The following is a 15,439-nucleotide window of genomic DNA, read 5'->3' as shown; positions in this document are numbered from 1 at the left end:
ATAAAATTACTAATTACAATGAAAAACAAATCAAAAAGCAGATTTATAATAAGAGATTTTTAAAAATCTAAATTATTTTAATGGTTATAGTTCATTTTCTGTATTGACACTAAAAGACTCCAATTTTATTCATCAACATGTATGATTAAGAATGGTAGGATACAAAAGAAGTTAAAAGCATAAACTAGGTCCTAACTCTATCTTTCATTAGCTGTGTGACCTTGGGCAAGTTTATTTCACATCTCTAAGTCTCCAATTCCCAGCTGCAAAGGAATATTTTAACAGTCTTACCTAGAAAGGTTTTTGGGAAATCAAATAAAATAGTCCATATGAAACATTTATTACAGTATCTGGCATAATAACTATTAAATAAATGTTAATTTATTATTCCCTAAGTAACAATATTTTAATACATATCTTTTCTAAGGAAAAGGGTAACAGCAGGCACACATAATATTTAACTATAGTATGCTACATTGTATCTGTGAAGATACTATTTTGTAGCATTATCAGAATAGTTAAGAGAGAAAGTGTTAAACCTGAAGTTAAAATAAAAACTATGGTTTAAATAACTTTATTTCTAAATTAACATTTAAATACTCTATACCAAGAATCACTTGGCCACAAATCACAGACCCTTCCAGTTTTATGACTAAGAATTCATCACTTACTGTAAAGATATCACAATGTCTATGGTTTGAAGCCTTCTAACAGAATTCAGGAAATAAGAAAACCTTATATAGTCATTACCCTGCTTTTGCTGCTGTTAAAGAGAGAGCATACGGGATACGACCTTAGGTAGTAGCTAGATTTTATAAGCAAATAACTAACTTTCACTTAATAAATATAAAGAACCATGTGATAGTAAGGAAAGAACACCTTACCCTCCAGGTTAAGCAAACTTTTAAGATTCTCTGAAATGAGTATCTTCAGTCTGTAAAGAAGACCAGGGCTTTGGCTTCTACGTGAAATAATGAAAATCGATACATATCTCCTCTACAGGAATACAGTTTTAACCTGCTGCATCCCCTTATTGCTAAAGGCAATGCTTTTTAAACACCTCACTACAGTGAAACTTTAACACAACTGGAGCTCAGTTTGGTAACAGAAATGATTTACTGTGAATACATTTATTATATGAGTGCATATATTTCAGAGTTCTAAGTAAAAACTCAGATTCTTTGGTTATAAATTTGCAGATATACACAATAACTTTTGATTTGTGCACTTTGTCTGACTCTGCGACCTCATGGACTGTAGCCCACCAGGCTCCTCTGTCCATGGGATTCTCCAGGCCAGAGTACTAGAGTGGGTCACGATTCCCTTCTCCAGGGGATCTTCCCAACCCAGGGATCAAACCCGGGTCTCTGGCATTGTAGGCAGATTATTTACCATCAGAGCCACCAGGGAAGCCCAAACTATGAAGTAATACTGAAGCTTAATTGATATTTCAGTGTGATTTATAAAAGACAGCAAACAAAAATTCAAATATTATGTTCTTAAGAAATAAAGTATGAATAAGTATAGGAGGAATGACAGATCGTTTTCTGTATGGTAAAACATATTGGTTTATAATACTCAAAAATCAGTAATTTACTAAGAAACTTAAGAGTTGCAAACAAAGATATACATTCAAAAGTTCATCACAACTCTATTTTTAATAGTAAAAACTGGAAACCATCTTACTTTTAGGATATTGGTTAAGCATAATATATTATATCCACAAGATGATATATGATCATACTATTAAAAACTAGCTTTTTTGACGGATGAGATAATGCAGAAAACTGCTTGATGTAATTAGGTTAAAAATTAAATATAAAATTACAAGTACATTATAACATTAAATGTTTTTTTAAAAATAAACACAGAAAAAAGACTGGAAATATATCAAAATGTTAATATCATTTATCTGTGAGACTAGGTGAGTTTTATTTTATTTTTCCATTTTATCTATTAGTTTTATAGTCAGAGAGGTTTCCCTCCCTGTCTTTTTAATACCTTTAGAATGAAAAGAAATAAGACAATCACACAAAGGCCAGTTTTCCACTGGTTCATTCAAAATAACATCCTCTTCAAATACTACTACTGTGATATATTTAAATAAGGAGATCCGTTCAAGAATTTCCTTCATTGGTTTGGATTTGGATTTCTTTGCCATGGAACATATTCCAACCACAATCTGCCTTTCTGGAGGCTAAAACAAAAAGAAAACAAAAATAAGGTTGACTTGATAACATCTCCAAAGTACAGCTATCTTAAATCTCTCTCAGCAGTAGATAAGGCATGCAATGAATCAATAGAAGTGACAAATTAACCAAACGGACATTTTTCAAGATTATATTGTTGTTACAAAAAAATAGGTTTATACAAAGGTCTGGAAATAATTTTTTTGAGTTTCAGAACACCACAATTTTCATTTAGTTTTCAAACTTAAATACTTCTTTAAGTGGCTCAGGCATTTATTTGCCTTCTTTGCACCAAAACAGAGCAAGTAAGGCCTAAAATAAAAAGGACAATGGGAGAGAGATAAAGAACTCTCTTTCCTAAAATAAGACGTTCTCATTACAAAGCTATGCAGTGTTAAACTACTTTTGTAGATTGAGTTTGAATGTATGTTGATCACCAATGAAAACTTAAAAGGAAATTTCAGAGAAAGCCACACTGCTAAACAGAGGTGTCTATGCTCTTGACACCCCAATCTCCATACTCAACACAACTAGTTTACAGTGTTGCTCATCTCTGGTACCCTTGCCACAGCTCAAATGCCATGATTCAGCCTGAAATTTAAAATGCAGAATACAGAAACAACTTATGAGGTTCTTTAATTATTCAAGATTCATCCTAAGGTCTTTGCATTCAGATACTTTGGGCTTATCAAATATAAAGCAGTGGCCACTTTTCCGTTTCAGGTCTTCTCTCTTCAGTATTTCATGTGACATTATAATCTGGGCTCAAAAGTGTTTCACTAGACTCTCTTATTATAAATCTAAAAGTAACACTGGATAACACCTGAATCGTTGTTCTTCATGCTTAGCATCGTTTGTTTATTGCCTCCTCTCACTCATGAAATTTAGAGTTCAAAATTGGTACTGGATTAGATGTTACCAAAGACTGTAAATCCTAACCTCCCTAGGATCTGCTTTCACTCTGATCATTCACTCTTATGTTCTTCTTCAATTCTTTCCTGATCAAAAGCCTTGACACAGTTCATTATGATGTTCCTAATGTAGACTTTCCCAGACAAGAAGAGTATTCAACCTAATATCTTTGATATCTTAAAAACAGAACAATCTAGAACATATCATTTCTTCAACCTATTGGTCAAATGAACCAAATCAAGCTCCTCAGAAGTAACAACTATGCACCACCAATGTGAACTCAATTTAATTAATACCAGTCTTGCAAGAACTATGCTAAACACTGAAGAGTTACATATATAGGAACTCCCTGTCTTCAAGCGCTTTGAATCTAACAGGGAACACAGTAATACAGTTCATAATGATTAACAGAAGTACAGACGTCAAGTACAGAAGTAGTTCTGATGAGAAAACATTCAAGTTCCTCATGGGAAAAAGAGCCAAGGAGAGGGGAAAGAATGAACAACACAAAATCTGAGGTTTCAAAGAATAAAAAATCATTCACAAGGTATCCAAAAAGGAGAGACATTTCATAGAGGTCAAGGAGTACTTAAAATAGTAAAGAGGCACAGGACAAGATGGAGTATGTGGGAAATAATCTGATACTGCTGAAGCATAAAAGACAGAAGAGAAGACACACAAGTACAGTTCTAGACACAGGAGAAATAAAAGTCCTTATATGGAAGAAGACGCGACATGGTTTATCAGTGGTATTCTCAATGTGCTCAGAAGAACTCTAACAAAGAGGTACGGGTGGCAGAGGCAGAATCAACAGTACTTTCCAGTCTAAGTCAGTCAGGGAAGCTCTGCTTTTATGTTACTGGACTTCTACACTCTAGATGAAGACGTTTTAGCTGATATGAAGTTTGAAAATCATCGCTTTTTTCCTGGGGTGAGATGTGGGGTGGGATAGATTTTAAATGGGTGACAGCCTGATTTTGCATTTCAAATATATATAACTGCACCGTGAAAGCTGTTATTAAATAACTATGACAATATTTGAAGTCATCTAATAACTATTTTTAGTACATTTTTACTACTTACATCAAGTATAACACATTTTTGTTTCAAAACGAAATTCTCTTTTCAATTGGCAATATTTATGTAAGTTTGTATTTGAAATCAGTTCTGTACGTGTAAAGGGACAAAAATGATGAGCAATAAAAATGTTGAGCTAACCTTAGCAAAATAAACATAATAAATATTTATTAAAGATTTGGTATGGTTTACACACATACACATACAAACTCCCATAAATACTTGAGGTAGTTTCTCCTAGCTACACAGTTTAGACTTCTGAATAGTTAATAAATAGGGGTATCTTCAGGTTAATAAGCACCATTTGTGTTGCTGCTGCTGCTAAGTCGCGTCAGTTGTGTCCGACTCTGTGAGACCCCATAGGCAGCTCAACAGGCTCCTCTGTCCCTGGGATTCTCTAGGCAAGAACACTGGAGTGGGTTGCCATTTCCTTCTCCAATGCATGAAAGTGAAAAGTGAAAGTGAAGTCGCTCAGTCATGTCCGACTCTTAGCGACCCCATGGACTACAGCCAACCTGGCTCCTCCGTCCATGGGATTTTCCAGGCAAGAGTATTGGAGTGGGGTGCCATTGCCTTTTCCAAAACTCTTTTCCTTATGGCCCTGATTCTCTTTCTCCTTGTCACTTTTTCTCCCCAGCCCTGTGTTATACTAGGCATATCACTGAAAGATACTAAAATAGTCATTATGAAACAACTTAGAAATGTGACCTCTAACTGTCTTCCTGAAGCACTATAGAGTCAATAGTGTTACTAATGAAACACAGTCCGTTTTTTCAGTTTAAAAATTTCCAACGAAATTCAATGTGGGGGAAAAAAAAAATCTTCCCTGTTTAAGACAATGTATCAATTCCCCTTCACAATGATCAGTAAAAAGCTTACTGGTCTTCAAGGAAACACTTACAGACTCATCTTCCTCCTCCTCATCTTCATCTGCATGGTGGAAGAAGTGTCGATAATTTCCAGCGTTGATTTCTGTATCTTCAGGTCCAACAAAGAATCTGGGGGCTTCACTCATTTTTATTTCATTTGACATAAATATAATTTAAATGTGCTATGCTAAAACTGTTTCTAAATGAACAGTACCTGAAAAAAGCATTCTCTCTATACTAACTGACACATGGGTCTGTTGCAGCTTGTTTCTGCTTATACAATCACTTGAACGTGTGATGACAGTCAGTTGGCAAGTGTTCATTTGTTCTCAGATACCATTACTTCATTGTTGCTGCAGTTTAAAAGACAAAGATAGTGAGGCTACTTCTTCAGTGAGTTGATATGGCAATCCTTTTACCTAAAAAGCAATGAAAAAATTAATTTTGGAGACTGTACTTCAAAAACACTCAAGTAGAAATAACTTTGACATTTGTAAAATTATTACCAATAACTTGATTTATAAATGAAAAGACACTTTCTCTCATAAATTTGAGAAATTTATACTCTCATCTTCAATATACATATTGAATATTTGACAAAGATGATACAAGATAACAAGATTAAAAAAAAGACTACACTAAATCCCTCAAGTCTAAAAATGTCTAGTGAATTAACAGAAAATTACTCAAATTATAACAAAATCATAAAAAGACAAATCCCTCTGGACACAGTTTAGCAATATCTGAAGGGCATGGAAAAGAATAGATGAAATATAATGCAAGCTTAAAAACGACTGACAACTATACAACAATCTAAATTACATTAAATCAATTTCTAAAAGGCTTCAATTTGTAAAAGTTCAATCTGCAAAGTTTTTTTGGGGGACCATAACCATTCTGCATTTTGGTCTCATATATAAATCAACAAAACAATATTAGAACGAAAACAAGATTTCATTATTAACAGCGGCTCTTAAACTTTTAGAGTCAAAAACTCTTTTGCAATACTGTGTAATAGCTATAAATGAAGTATAACCTTTAAAAATTGTGCATCACTGTACTGTATACTTGAGTGGACTCTGGGAACTGGTGATGGACAGGGAGGCCTGGCGTGCTGCAGTTCATGGGGTCGCAAAGAGTCGGACACGACTGAGCGACTGAACTGAACTAAACTGAACTTACATAATTGTTGGTTAATCACTAAGTCATGTCCAACTCTTCTGCAATCCCATTGACTGTAATCCACCATATTCCTCTGTCCATGGGATTTCCCAGGGAAGGATACTGTTAAAAGCTAACCTATTATAGATGAAGAAATAGTGGAAACAGTGTCAGACTTAATTTTTTGGGGCTCCAAAATCACTGCAGATGGTGACTGCAGCCATGAAATTAAAAGACGCTTACTCCTTGGAAGAAAAGTTATGACCAACCTAGACAGCATATTCAAAAGCAGAGATATTACTTTGCCGACTAAGGTCTATCTAGTCAAGGCTATGGTTTTTCCAGTGGTCATGTATGGATGTGAGAGTTGGACTGTGAATAAGGCTGTGCGCCGAAGAATTGATGCTTTTGAACTGTGGTGTTGGAGAAGACTCTTGAGAGTCCCTTGGACTGCAAGGAGATCCAACCAGTCCATTCTGAAGGAGATCAGCCCTGGGATTTCTTTGCAAGGAATGATGCTAAAGCTGAAACTCCATTACTTTGGCCACCTCATGCGAAGAGTTGACTCATTGGAAAAGACTTTGATGCTGGGAGGGACTGGGGGCAGGAGGAGAAGGGGACGACCGAGGATGAGATGGCTGGATGGCATCTCAGACTCGATGGACGCGAGTCTGAGTGAACTCTGGGAGTTGGTGATGGACAGGGAGGCCTGGCGTGCTGCGATTCATGAGGTCACAAAGAGTCAGACACGACTGAGCAACTGAACTGAACTGAACAGTATTAGATGTGGCAATACAAAGTAAACATGAACCTTTTTCTTAAGGAGCTTAAGGTCTAGAAGGAAGACAGCCAAGTAAATTAACATTTTCTGTTTTAGTGTGGTTAAGTGCACCAACAAAGCTGGACAACAGAAATATGCAGTTACGTCTCTATTCATCTAAGGAGGCAACAAAGAGAGCTTTTTATCAGTACATATAAAAGCATGTTCACTTACATATACATATATGTATGCAAGTATGTATATATGTACACACTTTATGGCATTACTTTAAAATTGTACTTTTCCCCTAATTTAGCTACTCTAATGAAAGCAATAAAAATCCTGTTCTACAGGCAGAGTTGAAAATTAATTTTCAAAATTAGCTAGTGTCCATCATGAAAAGTCTAGAGTACATAAAAATGAAATTTTAGAGATCAATAATACCATGACCCAGTGGCAGAACTACTGAATGTAACTCCTAGTTATGGAATTACGGGGCTGTATTTACTACTAGTCCCTTTACAATATATTTTCCCAAATGTTTGAGCTACTTTATACATGTATTATGTGTGAGTAGAAATATGCTTTTGGAGAAAAATGTGTATCTTGTACATTTCTTCCAAGAGTATTAATAAATGATTTACCTGTCCTCTTCTCTTCATTTAAATTCTGTTTCAGTCTTCAACACTGCTTCAAGTATATAAATGTATGTCCCCCATCTGATTAAGAGTTTAGGTCTGAATGTCTCATTCACTCATTTGGAGAGAGACAACACACAAATCAACAAATAAATGTATATTAGGAAGACCTCAATAATATAGTGATATTTGAGTAGAAATCTGAATTAAATGAGGAAACCAGTCATGGAGTTATATAAGAGCATTCCAGCTAATAAACAAACTATAAAGGTCTTAAACACAGAAATACTTGGCATATTTCCTATGACCAAGGAAAAGTAAGGAGACCACTGCAGCTGGAGCAGATCAAGAAAACAAAGAAAAAATGGCGGGAAATAAAGTTGGAAAAGTAACTAGGATGCATACAGAGGACTGAGAAGCCCCAGTAAGAGTTTTCAATTTTATTAAATGTGACTGGATTTAAAAGAACGGGAGAAGCAGAGGCAAGATATACTGACAATTCTTTAGAAGGGCTTTGCTATAAAGGTAGGCAAAGGCCTTCTTTTTTGTTTCTCTTCTGATATATAAATGATACTTACAAATACCAGCTAGTGGTTAAAAGTGTGGATTCTGGAGCCAAAAAGACTTGATGGTGAATCTTAATTCCAGTAGCTGTGTGACCTTGAGCAAGTTATTTAACCTCTCAAAGCCTCAGTGAAAGTGAAAGTGAAGTCGCTCAGCTGTGTCTGACTCTGCGACCCTGTGGACTGTAGCCCACCAAGATCCAGGGGATCTTCCCGACCCAGGGATGGAACCCAGGTCTCCCTCATTGCAGGCAGACGCTTTAACCTCTGAGCCACCAGGGAAGCCCAATTGTACCTATCTTTCAAGTCCTTTGACAGATTAAGTTATATTTTAAAAGGTCTTATATCCCACTGGAGAAGGAAATGGCAACCCACTCCAGCGTTCTCGCCTGGAGAATCCCAGGGATGGAGGAGCCTGGTGGGCTGCCGTCTATGGGGTCGCACAGAGTCGGACACAACTGAAGCGACTTAGTAGTAGTAGTAGTAGTAGTAGTAGTAGTAGATCCCACTGCTCAGGCAATATTCCATACCAATTTTATCAAAACATTTGGGAGAAGGGCCCAGGTACTTTTATGGCTCCTCAGATTCTAATGTGCAGCCGACTTTAAGAACCAGTGTACAACTCAAAAACAGAAGGGGGAGTGTAGAACAATGGAAGCACACAGTAAGCAAAACATGTGTTTGCTCCTTCTGAGAGCATGCTATTATTATAGCAAATCTGATGATCTGATAAAAAACGCAAGTGATGAAACAGAGTCTTGTCTTCTCGATGCTTGGCACATCAAACATCAAGTACCTAACAAATATTCCTCCACAAACTTTTTCCTAACAATTTCCAAGATTTTTTTCTCTGAATCATTCCCTTTGACCTTTGGTCACCTGCAACCTTGACACTATTTAACTGTTTTGGTTACGTATATCCCTTCAAAACATGATAAGCTTCAAGAGAACGAACATTTATTCAACACTGCTACCTGATAATTTGTAAACTCAGAGCCTCCCAACACATAGCCTCAGCATGAATCAATACTTTAAGCATATGCCCAAAAAATTGCCTCAGCATTTCTGGCACCTGGAACCCCCTGGCCAGTTGCCTCCAACACTGCTCTCTTCAGTTTCTCCTGGAAACACTGCCCAAACACTTATCATTTTCTATGCATGCTCTAACAAGAAAGAAAGTTTGGAAGCAGTTATGACTTTGTGATTTAGCAATTATTCTCAGCCATACTAGGATTAGAGATATTTTCCTCATTTGATAAATGCTTGCAGTACATAAATGTCCATCATTATAAATGAGGTTCACATGAAGCAAAGAAAGTTCTAGAAATTCAACTGTAATCACACAATCAATAAGAGTTATAAAAACAAATCAAATCCAGGTCCAAAGACCATCATAAACACTTAAGGGCAAAATCAGGACTCCACAGTCCTTATCACAGCATTATAGTGAGTGAAGTTGCTCAGTCATGTCCAACTCTTTGCGACCCCGTGGACTGCAGCCTACCAGGCTTCTCCTCCCATGGGATTCTCCAGGCAAGAATACTGGAGTGGGTTACCATTTCCTTCTCCGAGGGTATCTTCCCGACCCAGGGATCGAACTGGGGTCTTCCGCATTGGAGGCAGATGCTTTAACCTCTGAGCCACAGGGAGGCCCTATCACAGCATTACACATACTTAATAAATACTTATAAAACTAAAAGTATGAAATAAATCTATTTTTTATTCCCCCCACCCAAGTGGAATGTACACTGAAGCACAAGATGAGATTGCATGGGCATGACAGGAGAGTAAAGACATTCTAAATGAATTGCTATTTCACCTGAATCCCCGATAAACCAAATACAGCATATGCATTTCCACATTATAGAGTATTTCAATCAACCTACATCCTCTGTCATAAATTCCAAAACACCTAACTGTTTGACTTTAAAGACATTATATTATACAAATATCAAAGTCGAGCCTTTCCCATTTTAAAGATTCTTTCTATAGCAATAGTCCCATAAAGGACTGGCTACATCAGAATTACCTGGGAATATCTGTAAAAACCAAAGTTACTAGACCTACCACAAATCTTCTGCAGCAGCATTTCTTAACCAGATAATCTATATTTTAGCAAATCAATGTATAGCCAGATTTGGTAATCTGTTTATTTGTGCAAAACACAAACACCTCTTAAGGCTGACTTCTAAATTTGAAATTAGTACATGCTACTGAAGTATCCACACTCAAAAGCACTGGTTCTCAAACGCTATATTGTGTTGCAATCACTTGGAGGGCTCCTTAAACCACTAAACTAAGAGCCTGGAGGTCACACCTCTGCCAGCCCTCAAACACCCTCTCCCATCCTTTATGCTCCATAGCATTCTGGATCTATCTTAATGTTTCCACTAGAGTTATGGTTTTCCTCCCCAGCTTTTTGTGAAAATTTTCAAATATTCAGAGAAATGGAAAGAACAGCTTACTGTAAACTCCTATATACCCACCACTGGACTCAACAACGGCTCTACTATCTAAGCTGTTGACTTCAACACATGCCACCTCTAAATACTTTAGTATGCATCTCCCAAAAGCAAGGACACACTCTTATATAACCACAATATCATTTCCACATAAGAAAATCAATGGTTCTACCATACTATTCAAATGTAGTTGAATGGATGCTTTTAGAGAACAAAGATGTCACATATATACATTCCCAGTACTTTTACATAGCATTTATTTGGGTGAGGAGTAAGTGTTCCACCAATTGCTAAATTTAACACCCTCACAACAACCACCCTGCAAGTCAGGAGTTTAAAACTTAAACAGCAAGCTTTGATTTGATACAACCTGCACCTTCTGCCCAACCATTTAATCACTTGCTTTAAACAAAGCCATGTAAATTATTTTGGCTTATGAATTATTTAATTCTGCCTCAGAATAGTAAAGCTCCGTGAAAACAGCTTGTGCCGGTCGTCAGACACAAGTAGAAATCTCAAATATTTTTCTTAGCAATACTTTCAGCTACTGAAAACGTTAGGGAAGAAACTGGAAGCCATGACGCATACTGGTAGGACAAAGGTAATGTAACAGTTAAAAAATTCGGATTGTTGAAGTCTGAAAAACCGGCTTTTCAATACAGGTTCGAACGTTTACTAGCAGCAAAAATTTACTAGGGCAAGTTAAGTGAGGCTTAGAGATGAGCCTTAGTTCCTACCTCTGTCAAATGAGAATAATAGTCTAATTCACCTCATAGAATCGTTCAGAGAAGTACAGAAGAAAAGACGTAAAGCACTTGAGACACACAAGAACTCAGTGAATTGCAGCTATCTTTTTTTAATTTTCTGAAACCAAACCTTTATTTTTCACGCGGAATTTTCAGCAGCGAAGCAAAACCCTGTCCCACTGCAGAGCTAAGATCAGCAGGGAGGCTTCCTATTACCACAGCCAAGGCTCCCCGCACGCGGACGCCGAGGCTAGCGTTCTGCACAGGACTGCAAAGGTCGCAGGCGCCAGGAAGCCGCGGAGAACCTGGTCCGGGGTCCCCAGCCTTCACCCCTTCTCCCTCGGAAGCGCGAGGACGCCACCCTCTCCCAACCGGTTCGGCGCGACAGGGACCCGCAACCTCCTCCGCGGAGGAGGACGGGGCTTTGGGTCTCCTCGAGCGGGGCCTCAAGCGGGGTGGAGGGAGGAGGCGAGGGGCAGAGGGACGAAGACTGAGGAGGGAAAGGGAAAACAGCCGTTCTCCACCTCCCCTCCCCAAACTCGAGATTGCCGACTCTGGTGGAACGAAACCGCCAGAGCCTCGCTAGCGCCTTGCGAGCTAAGGTGAGACCTCCGTTATCTCAAAAGCCCAGAAGAGGGAAGGAATGGAGGAGGAGGAAGTCGCGGAGGAAAAATGCAGACGCCGAAGGATCCCTTCCAGGCTGTGACGGCCACTCCTCCACACCCGGGCCGCCTTTCTCTCTGGCCACACGCCCCGCGGAGGAGCGGCAGCCAGAGGTTTCAAACAGCTGCCCTGCGGCGGCCGCAAACCTCTGGGGACTAGGCTCCGCATCTCCATTCTCCACGGTTCTCCATTCTCTTCAGTTCTCGTCCCCCCCGCACCCCCACCCCCAAGCCCCCCGCACCTGCCGCGGCTGCGGTCGTCACGGAAACTGCAGGAGATGTCCGAGTCCATTCAGGGACTCCATTCCCCCCCTTAGTCCCGGGGGAGCGGAGGTTGGGGGGCGGTCAGGATTGAGGCGCCCGTCAAAGACTCCAGCTGCTGGCAGGAACGTGGGTCCTCTCTCCTCAGCAGCAGCTGAAAGGCCCACAAAAGAGGTACCGAAGGTACTACCGCAGCTCGCGAAGCCCGATCACGCCTCTTCCCCTCCCCCTCCGGGTCTCACACAGAAACCTCCCCGGGCGGAATGATTTCCGGCGAGAGCCAAACGGTCCGCGCCTAACCTTTTCTGACCGCGGCTCCGAGACACCCGCCCCCGGCAGAAACACGCCCCCTGTAAACCACCACGCGGATAGTTCCGCTTCCGGCAGCACCACAAAAGTCGCGAGAGGAAGCTTAAGTCTTGACGGTAGCCTTTTGGACCACTTCGGTGAGTGGTCGTTTTAGTGTACTCTCACAGCTGCTGATCGTTTTAAAATGAGGCGTGACCTGACTAATTTCAAAGCCGGGAGAGGCGACCGGTTTAAAGGGTTTAATTGGCTTTGTGAAGATTGCGCAGGCGCCGTTGGGGAGAGAGGGCCCTGTTTGGGGCGTTACGCCGCCACCGCCCGCTGAGCGGCCAAGGGGAGAGTTCCGTTGTCGGGCTGAGGGAGGCTCCTATCCAAGATAAAATTATTGGAGGAATTAAGTAATAAGTATTAACAGTATTCGCTGGTTTCATTTAATGTTTTACCAGGGACAAAGTGTGAAAAAAAAAACTAATTGAACCCTGAGTTTTACTTAACGGGTCATTTTCTTGCTTACGCTAAATTTAGCTGGACCTTGCCCCTAAGAGTTAACAAGTAACCAGAACGCTCTAGAAATGCTCGAAGTGGCGTCTGAAACAGAGCAAACTCGGAAGTTGAGTGTGGCATTTGGCTGAAAGGAAAGTATTCTCCCCCGCTCCCCTTACTTTATCCTGTTTGTCATTTCATCAGGTATTTCCCGTTTTTGCCCCAGATCAAAAATCGGGGAAAGCAATGCGAGTTTACAAGAGAATCTTGTCCTTTTGTTTTAAAAGAAAATTACACCTCTGTGGGTTTTCTTTTAAGTTAGTATGTCGGAACCAAAATGGAAAAATAGTTTTTTAAAAAATTCATTTTTCCACACGTGGCTCATCTGCATATGGATATTAAGGCGTTTTTAAGTGAAATTTGCACGCTGAAGCTAAGCAGGTTATAGGGAAGTGTCTTGTGTAATTGGATTTCCCAGTCGTCTTCGTTAACATAAAATTGTGCTCTTCCAATTTTTCAGAGATTAAAATAGAGTAATGCAGGAATAAAATTAATGATCCCAAGTAAAATGCTCATTGAAATGTTACAGATTTTAAGTTTTAAAGTTGAAACTTGTGCATATTATAACCTTTTAGAGGCTTAAATTAGGTGTTCCTGCTGGGTTTTGCCCTAGGTAAAACACAGTTAAATCCTAATTTTATTTAAAGTGATACTTAACTGCTTTTGTTGCACAAGATAAAATTACTAAAGGAATTAAGTAATAAGTATTTACACTTAAAAGAAGTATTCACTGGTTTCATCAAATGGAGTAGCCATCATGGTCAACAAAAGAGTCCCAAATGGAGTACTTGGATGCAATCTCAAAAACGACAGAATGATCTGTGTTTGTCTCCAAGGCAAACCATTCAGTATCACAGTGATCCAAGTCTATGCCCCAACCAGTAACATTGAAGAAACTGAAGTTAAACGGTTTTATGAAGACCTACAAGACCTTTTAGAACTAACACCCCAAAAAGATGTCCTTTTCATTCGAGGGTACTGGAATGCAAAAGTAGGAAGTCAAGAAACATCTGGATTAAGAGGCAAATTTGGCCTTGGCATGCGGAATGAAGCAGGGCAAAGACTAATAGAGTTTTGCCAAGAAAATCCACTGGTCATAGCAAACACCCTCTTCCAACAACACAAGAGAAGACTCTACACATCACCAGATGGTCAGCATCAAAATCAGATTGATTATATTCTTTGCAGCCAAAGATGGAGAAACTCTATACAGTCAACAAAAACAAGACCAGGAGCTGACTGTGGCTCAGATCATGAACTCCTTATTGCCAAAATCAGACTTAAATTGAAGAAAGGGAAAACCGCTAGAGCATTCAGGTATGACCTAAATCAAATCCCTTATGATTATATGGTGGAAGTGAGAAATAGATTTCAGGGCCTAGATCTGATAGATAGAGTGCCTGATGAACTAAGGACAGAGGTTTGTGACATTGTACAGGAGACAGAGATCAAGACCATCCCCATGGAAAAGAAATGCAAAAAAGCAAAATGGCTGTCTGGGGAGGCCTTACAAATAGCTGTGAAAAGAAGAGAAGCGAAAAGCAAAGGAGAAAAGGAAAGATATAAGCATCTGAATGCAGAGTTCCAAAGAATAGCAAGAAGAGATAAGAAAGCCTTCTTTAGCGATCAATGCAAAGAAAAAGAGGAAAAGAACAGAATGGGAAAGACTAGAGATCTCATCAAGAAAATTCGAGATACTAAGGGAAGATTTCATGCAAAGATGGGCTCGATAAAGGACAGAAATGGTCTGGACCTAACAGAAGCAGAAGATATTACGAAGAGGTGGCAAGAATACACGGAAGAACTGTACAAAAAAGATCTTCACAACCCACATAATCATGATGATGTGATCACTAATCTAGAGCCAGACATCTTGGAAAGTGAAGTCAAGTGGGCCTTAGAAAGCATCACTACGAACAAAACTAGTGGAGGTGATGGAATTCTAATTGAGCTGTTTTAAATCCTGAAAGATGATGCTGTGAAAGTCCTGCACTCAATATGCCAGCAAATTTGGAAAACTCAGCAGTGGCCACAGGACTGGAGAAGGTCAATTTTCATTCCAATCCCAAAGAAAGGCAATGCAAAAGAATGCTCAAACTACCGCACAGTTGCACTCATCTCACAGGCTAGTAAAGTAATGCTCAAAATTCTCCAAGCCAGTCTTCAGCAATATGTGAACTGTGAACTCCCTGATGTTCAAGCTGGTTTTAGAAAAGGCAGAGGAACCAGAGATCAAATTGCCAACATCCGCTGGATCATGGAAAAAGCAAGAGAGTTCCAGAAAAAACAT

General features: G+C 39.3%; 2 protein-coding genes across 36 annotated transcripts in view; one reads left to right on the top strand and one right to left on the bottom strand.

Annotated features, from left to right (window-relative positions):
- PPIP5K2 (diphosphoinositol pentakisphosphate kinase 2) overlaps positions 1-12,523 on the bottom strand; it is an 83,379-nt gene extending 70,856 nt beyond the window's left edge. For 29 of the 33 annotated variants that reach the window (XM_060416045.1, XM_060416054.1, XM_015096229.4 and 26 more), the window contains exons 1-3: positions 12,282-12,523; positions 5,080-5,466; positions 2,002-2,197 (exon numbers count right to left, since the gene is read on the bottom strand). In XM_060416045.1, the coding sequence (XP_060272028.1) occupies positions 2,002-2,197; positions 5,080-5,211 (328 nt within the window). In that variant the 5' untranslated portion in view covers positions 5,212-5,466; positions 12,282-12,523. Of the gene's footprint in view, positions 1-884; positions 5,467-12,281 lie in introns of all 33 variants that reach the window. The other 4 variants (XM_060416060.1, XM_060416064.1, XM_060416063.1 and 1 more) reach the window with 1 other exon arrangement.
- A 147-nt stretch (positions 12,524-12,670) lies between these two features.
- The window catches only part of GIN1 (gypsy retrotransposon integrase 1), a 36,714-nt gene continuing 33,945 nt past the window's right edge, over positions 12,671-15,439 (top strand). For all 3 annotated transcript variants that reach the window (XM_012179021.5, XM_012179020.5, XM_012179019.5), the window contains exon 1: positions 12,671-12,746. The gene's annotated coding sequence lies outside the window, so the exon portion shown is untranslated. The remainder of the gene's footprint in view (positions 12,747-15,439) is intronic.

Source organism: Ovis aries, chromosome 5 (genome assembly GCF_016772045.2).
Source record: "Ovis aries strain OAR_USU_Benz2616 breed Rambouillet chromosome 5, ARS-UI_Ramb_v3.0, whole genome shotgun sequence".
In the NCBI taxonomy this organism is placed as follows: domain Eukaryota; kingdom Metazoa; phylum Chordata; class Mammalia; order Artiodactyla; family Bovidae; genus Ovis; species Ovis aries.
The sequence above is the reverse complement of the archived record's forward strand: the minus strand, read 5'-3'. Positions and strand labels throughout refer to the sequence as shown.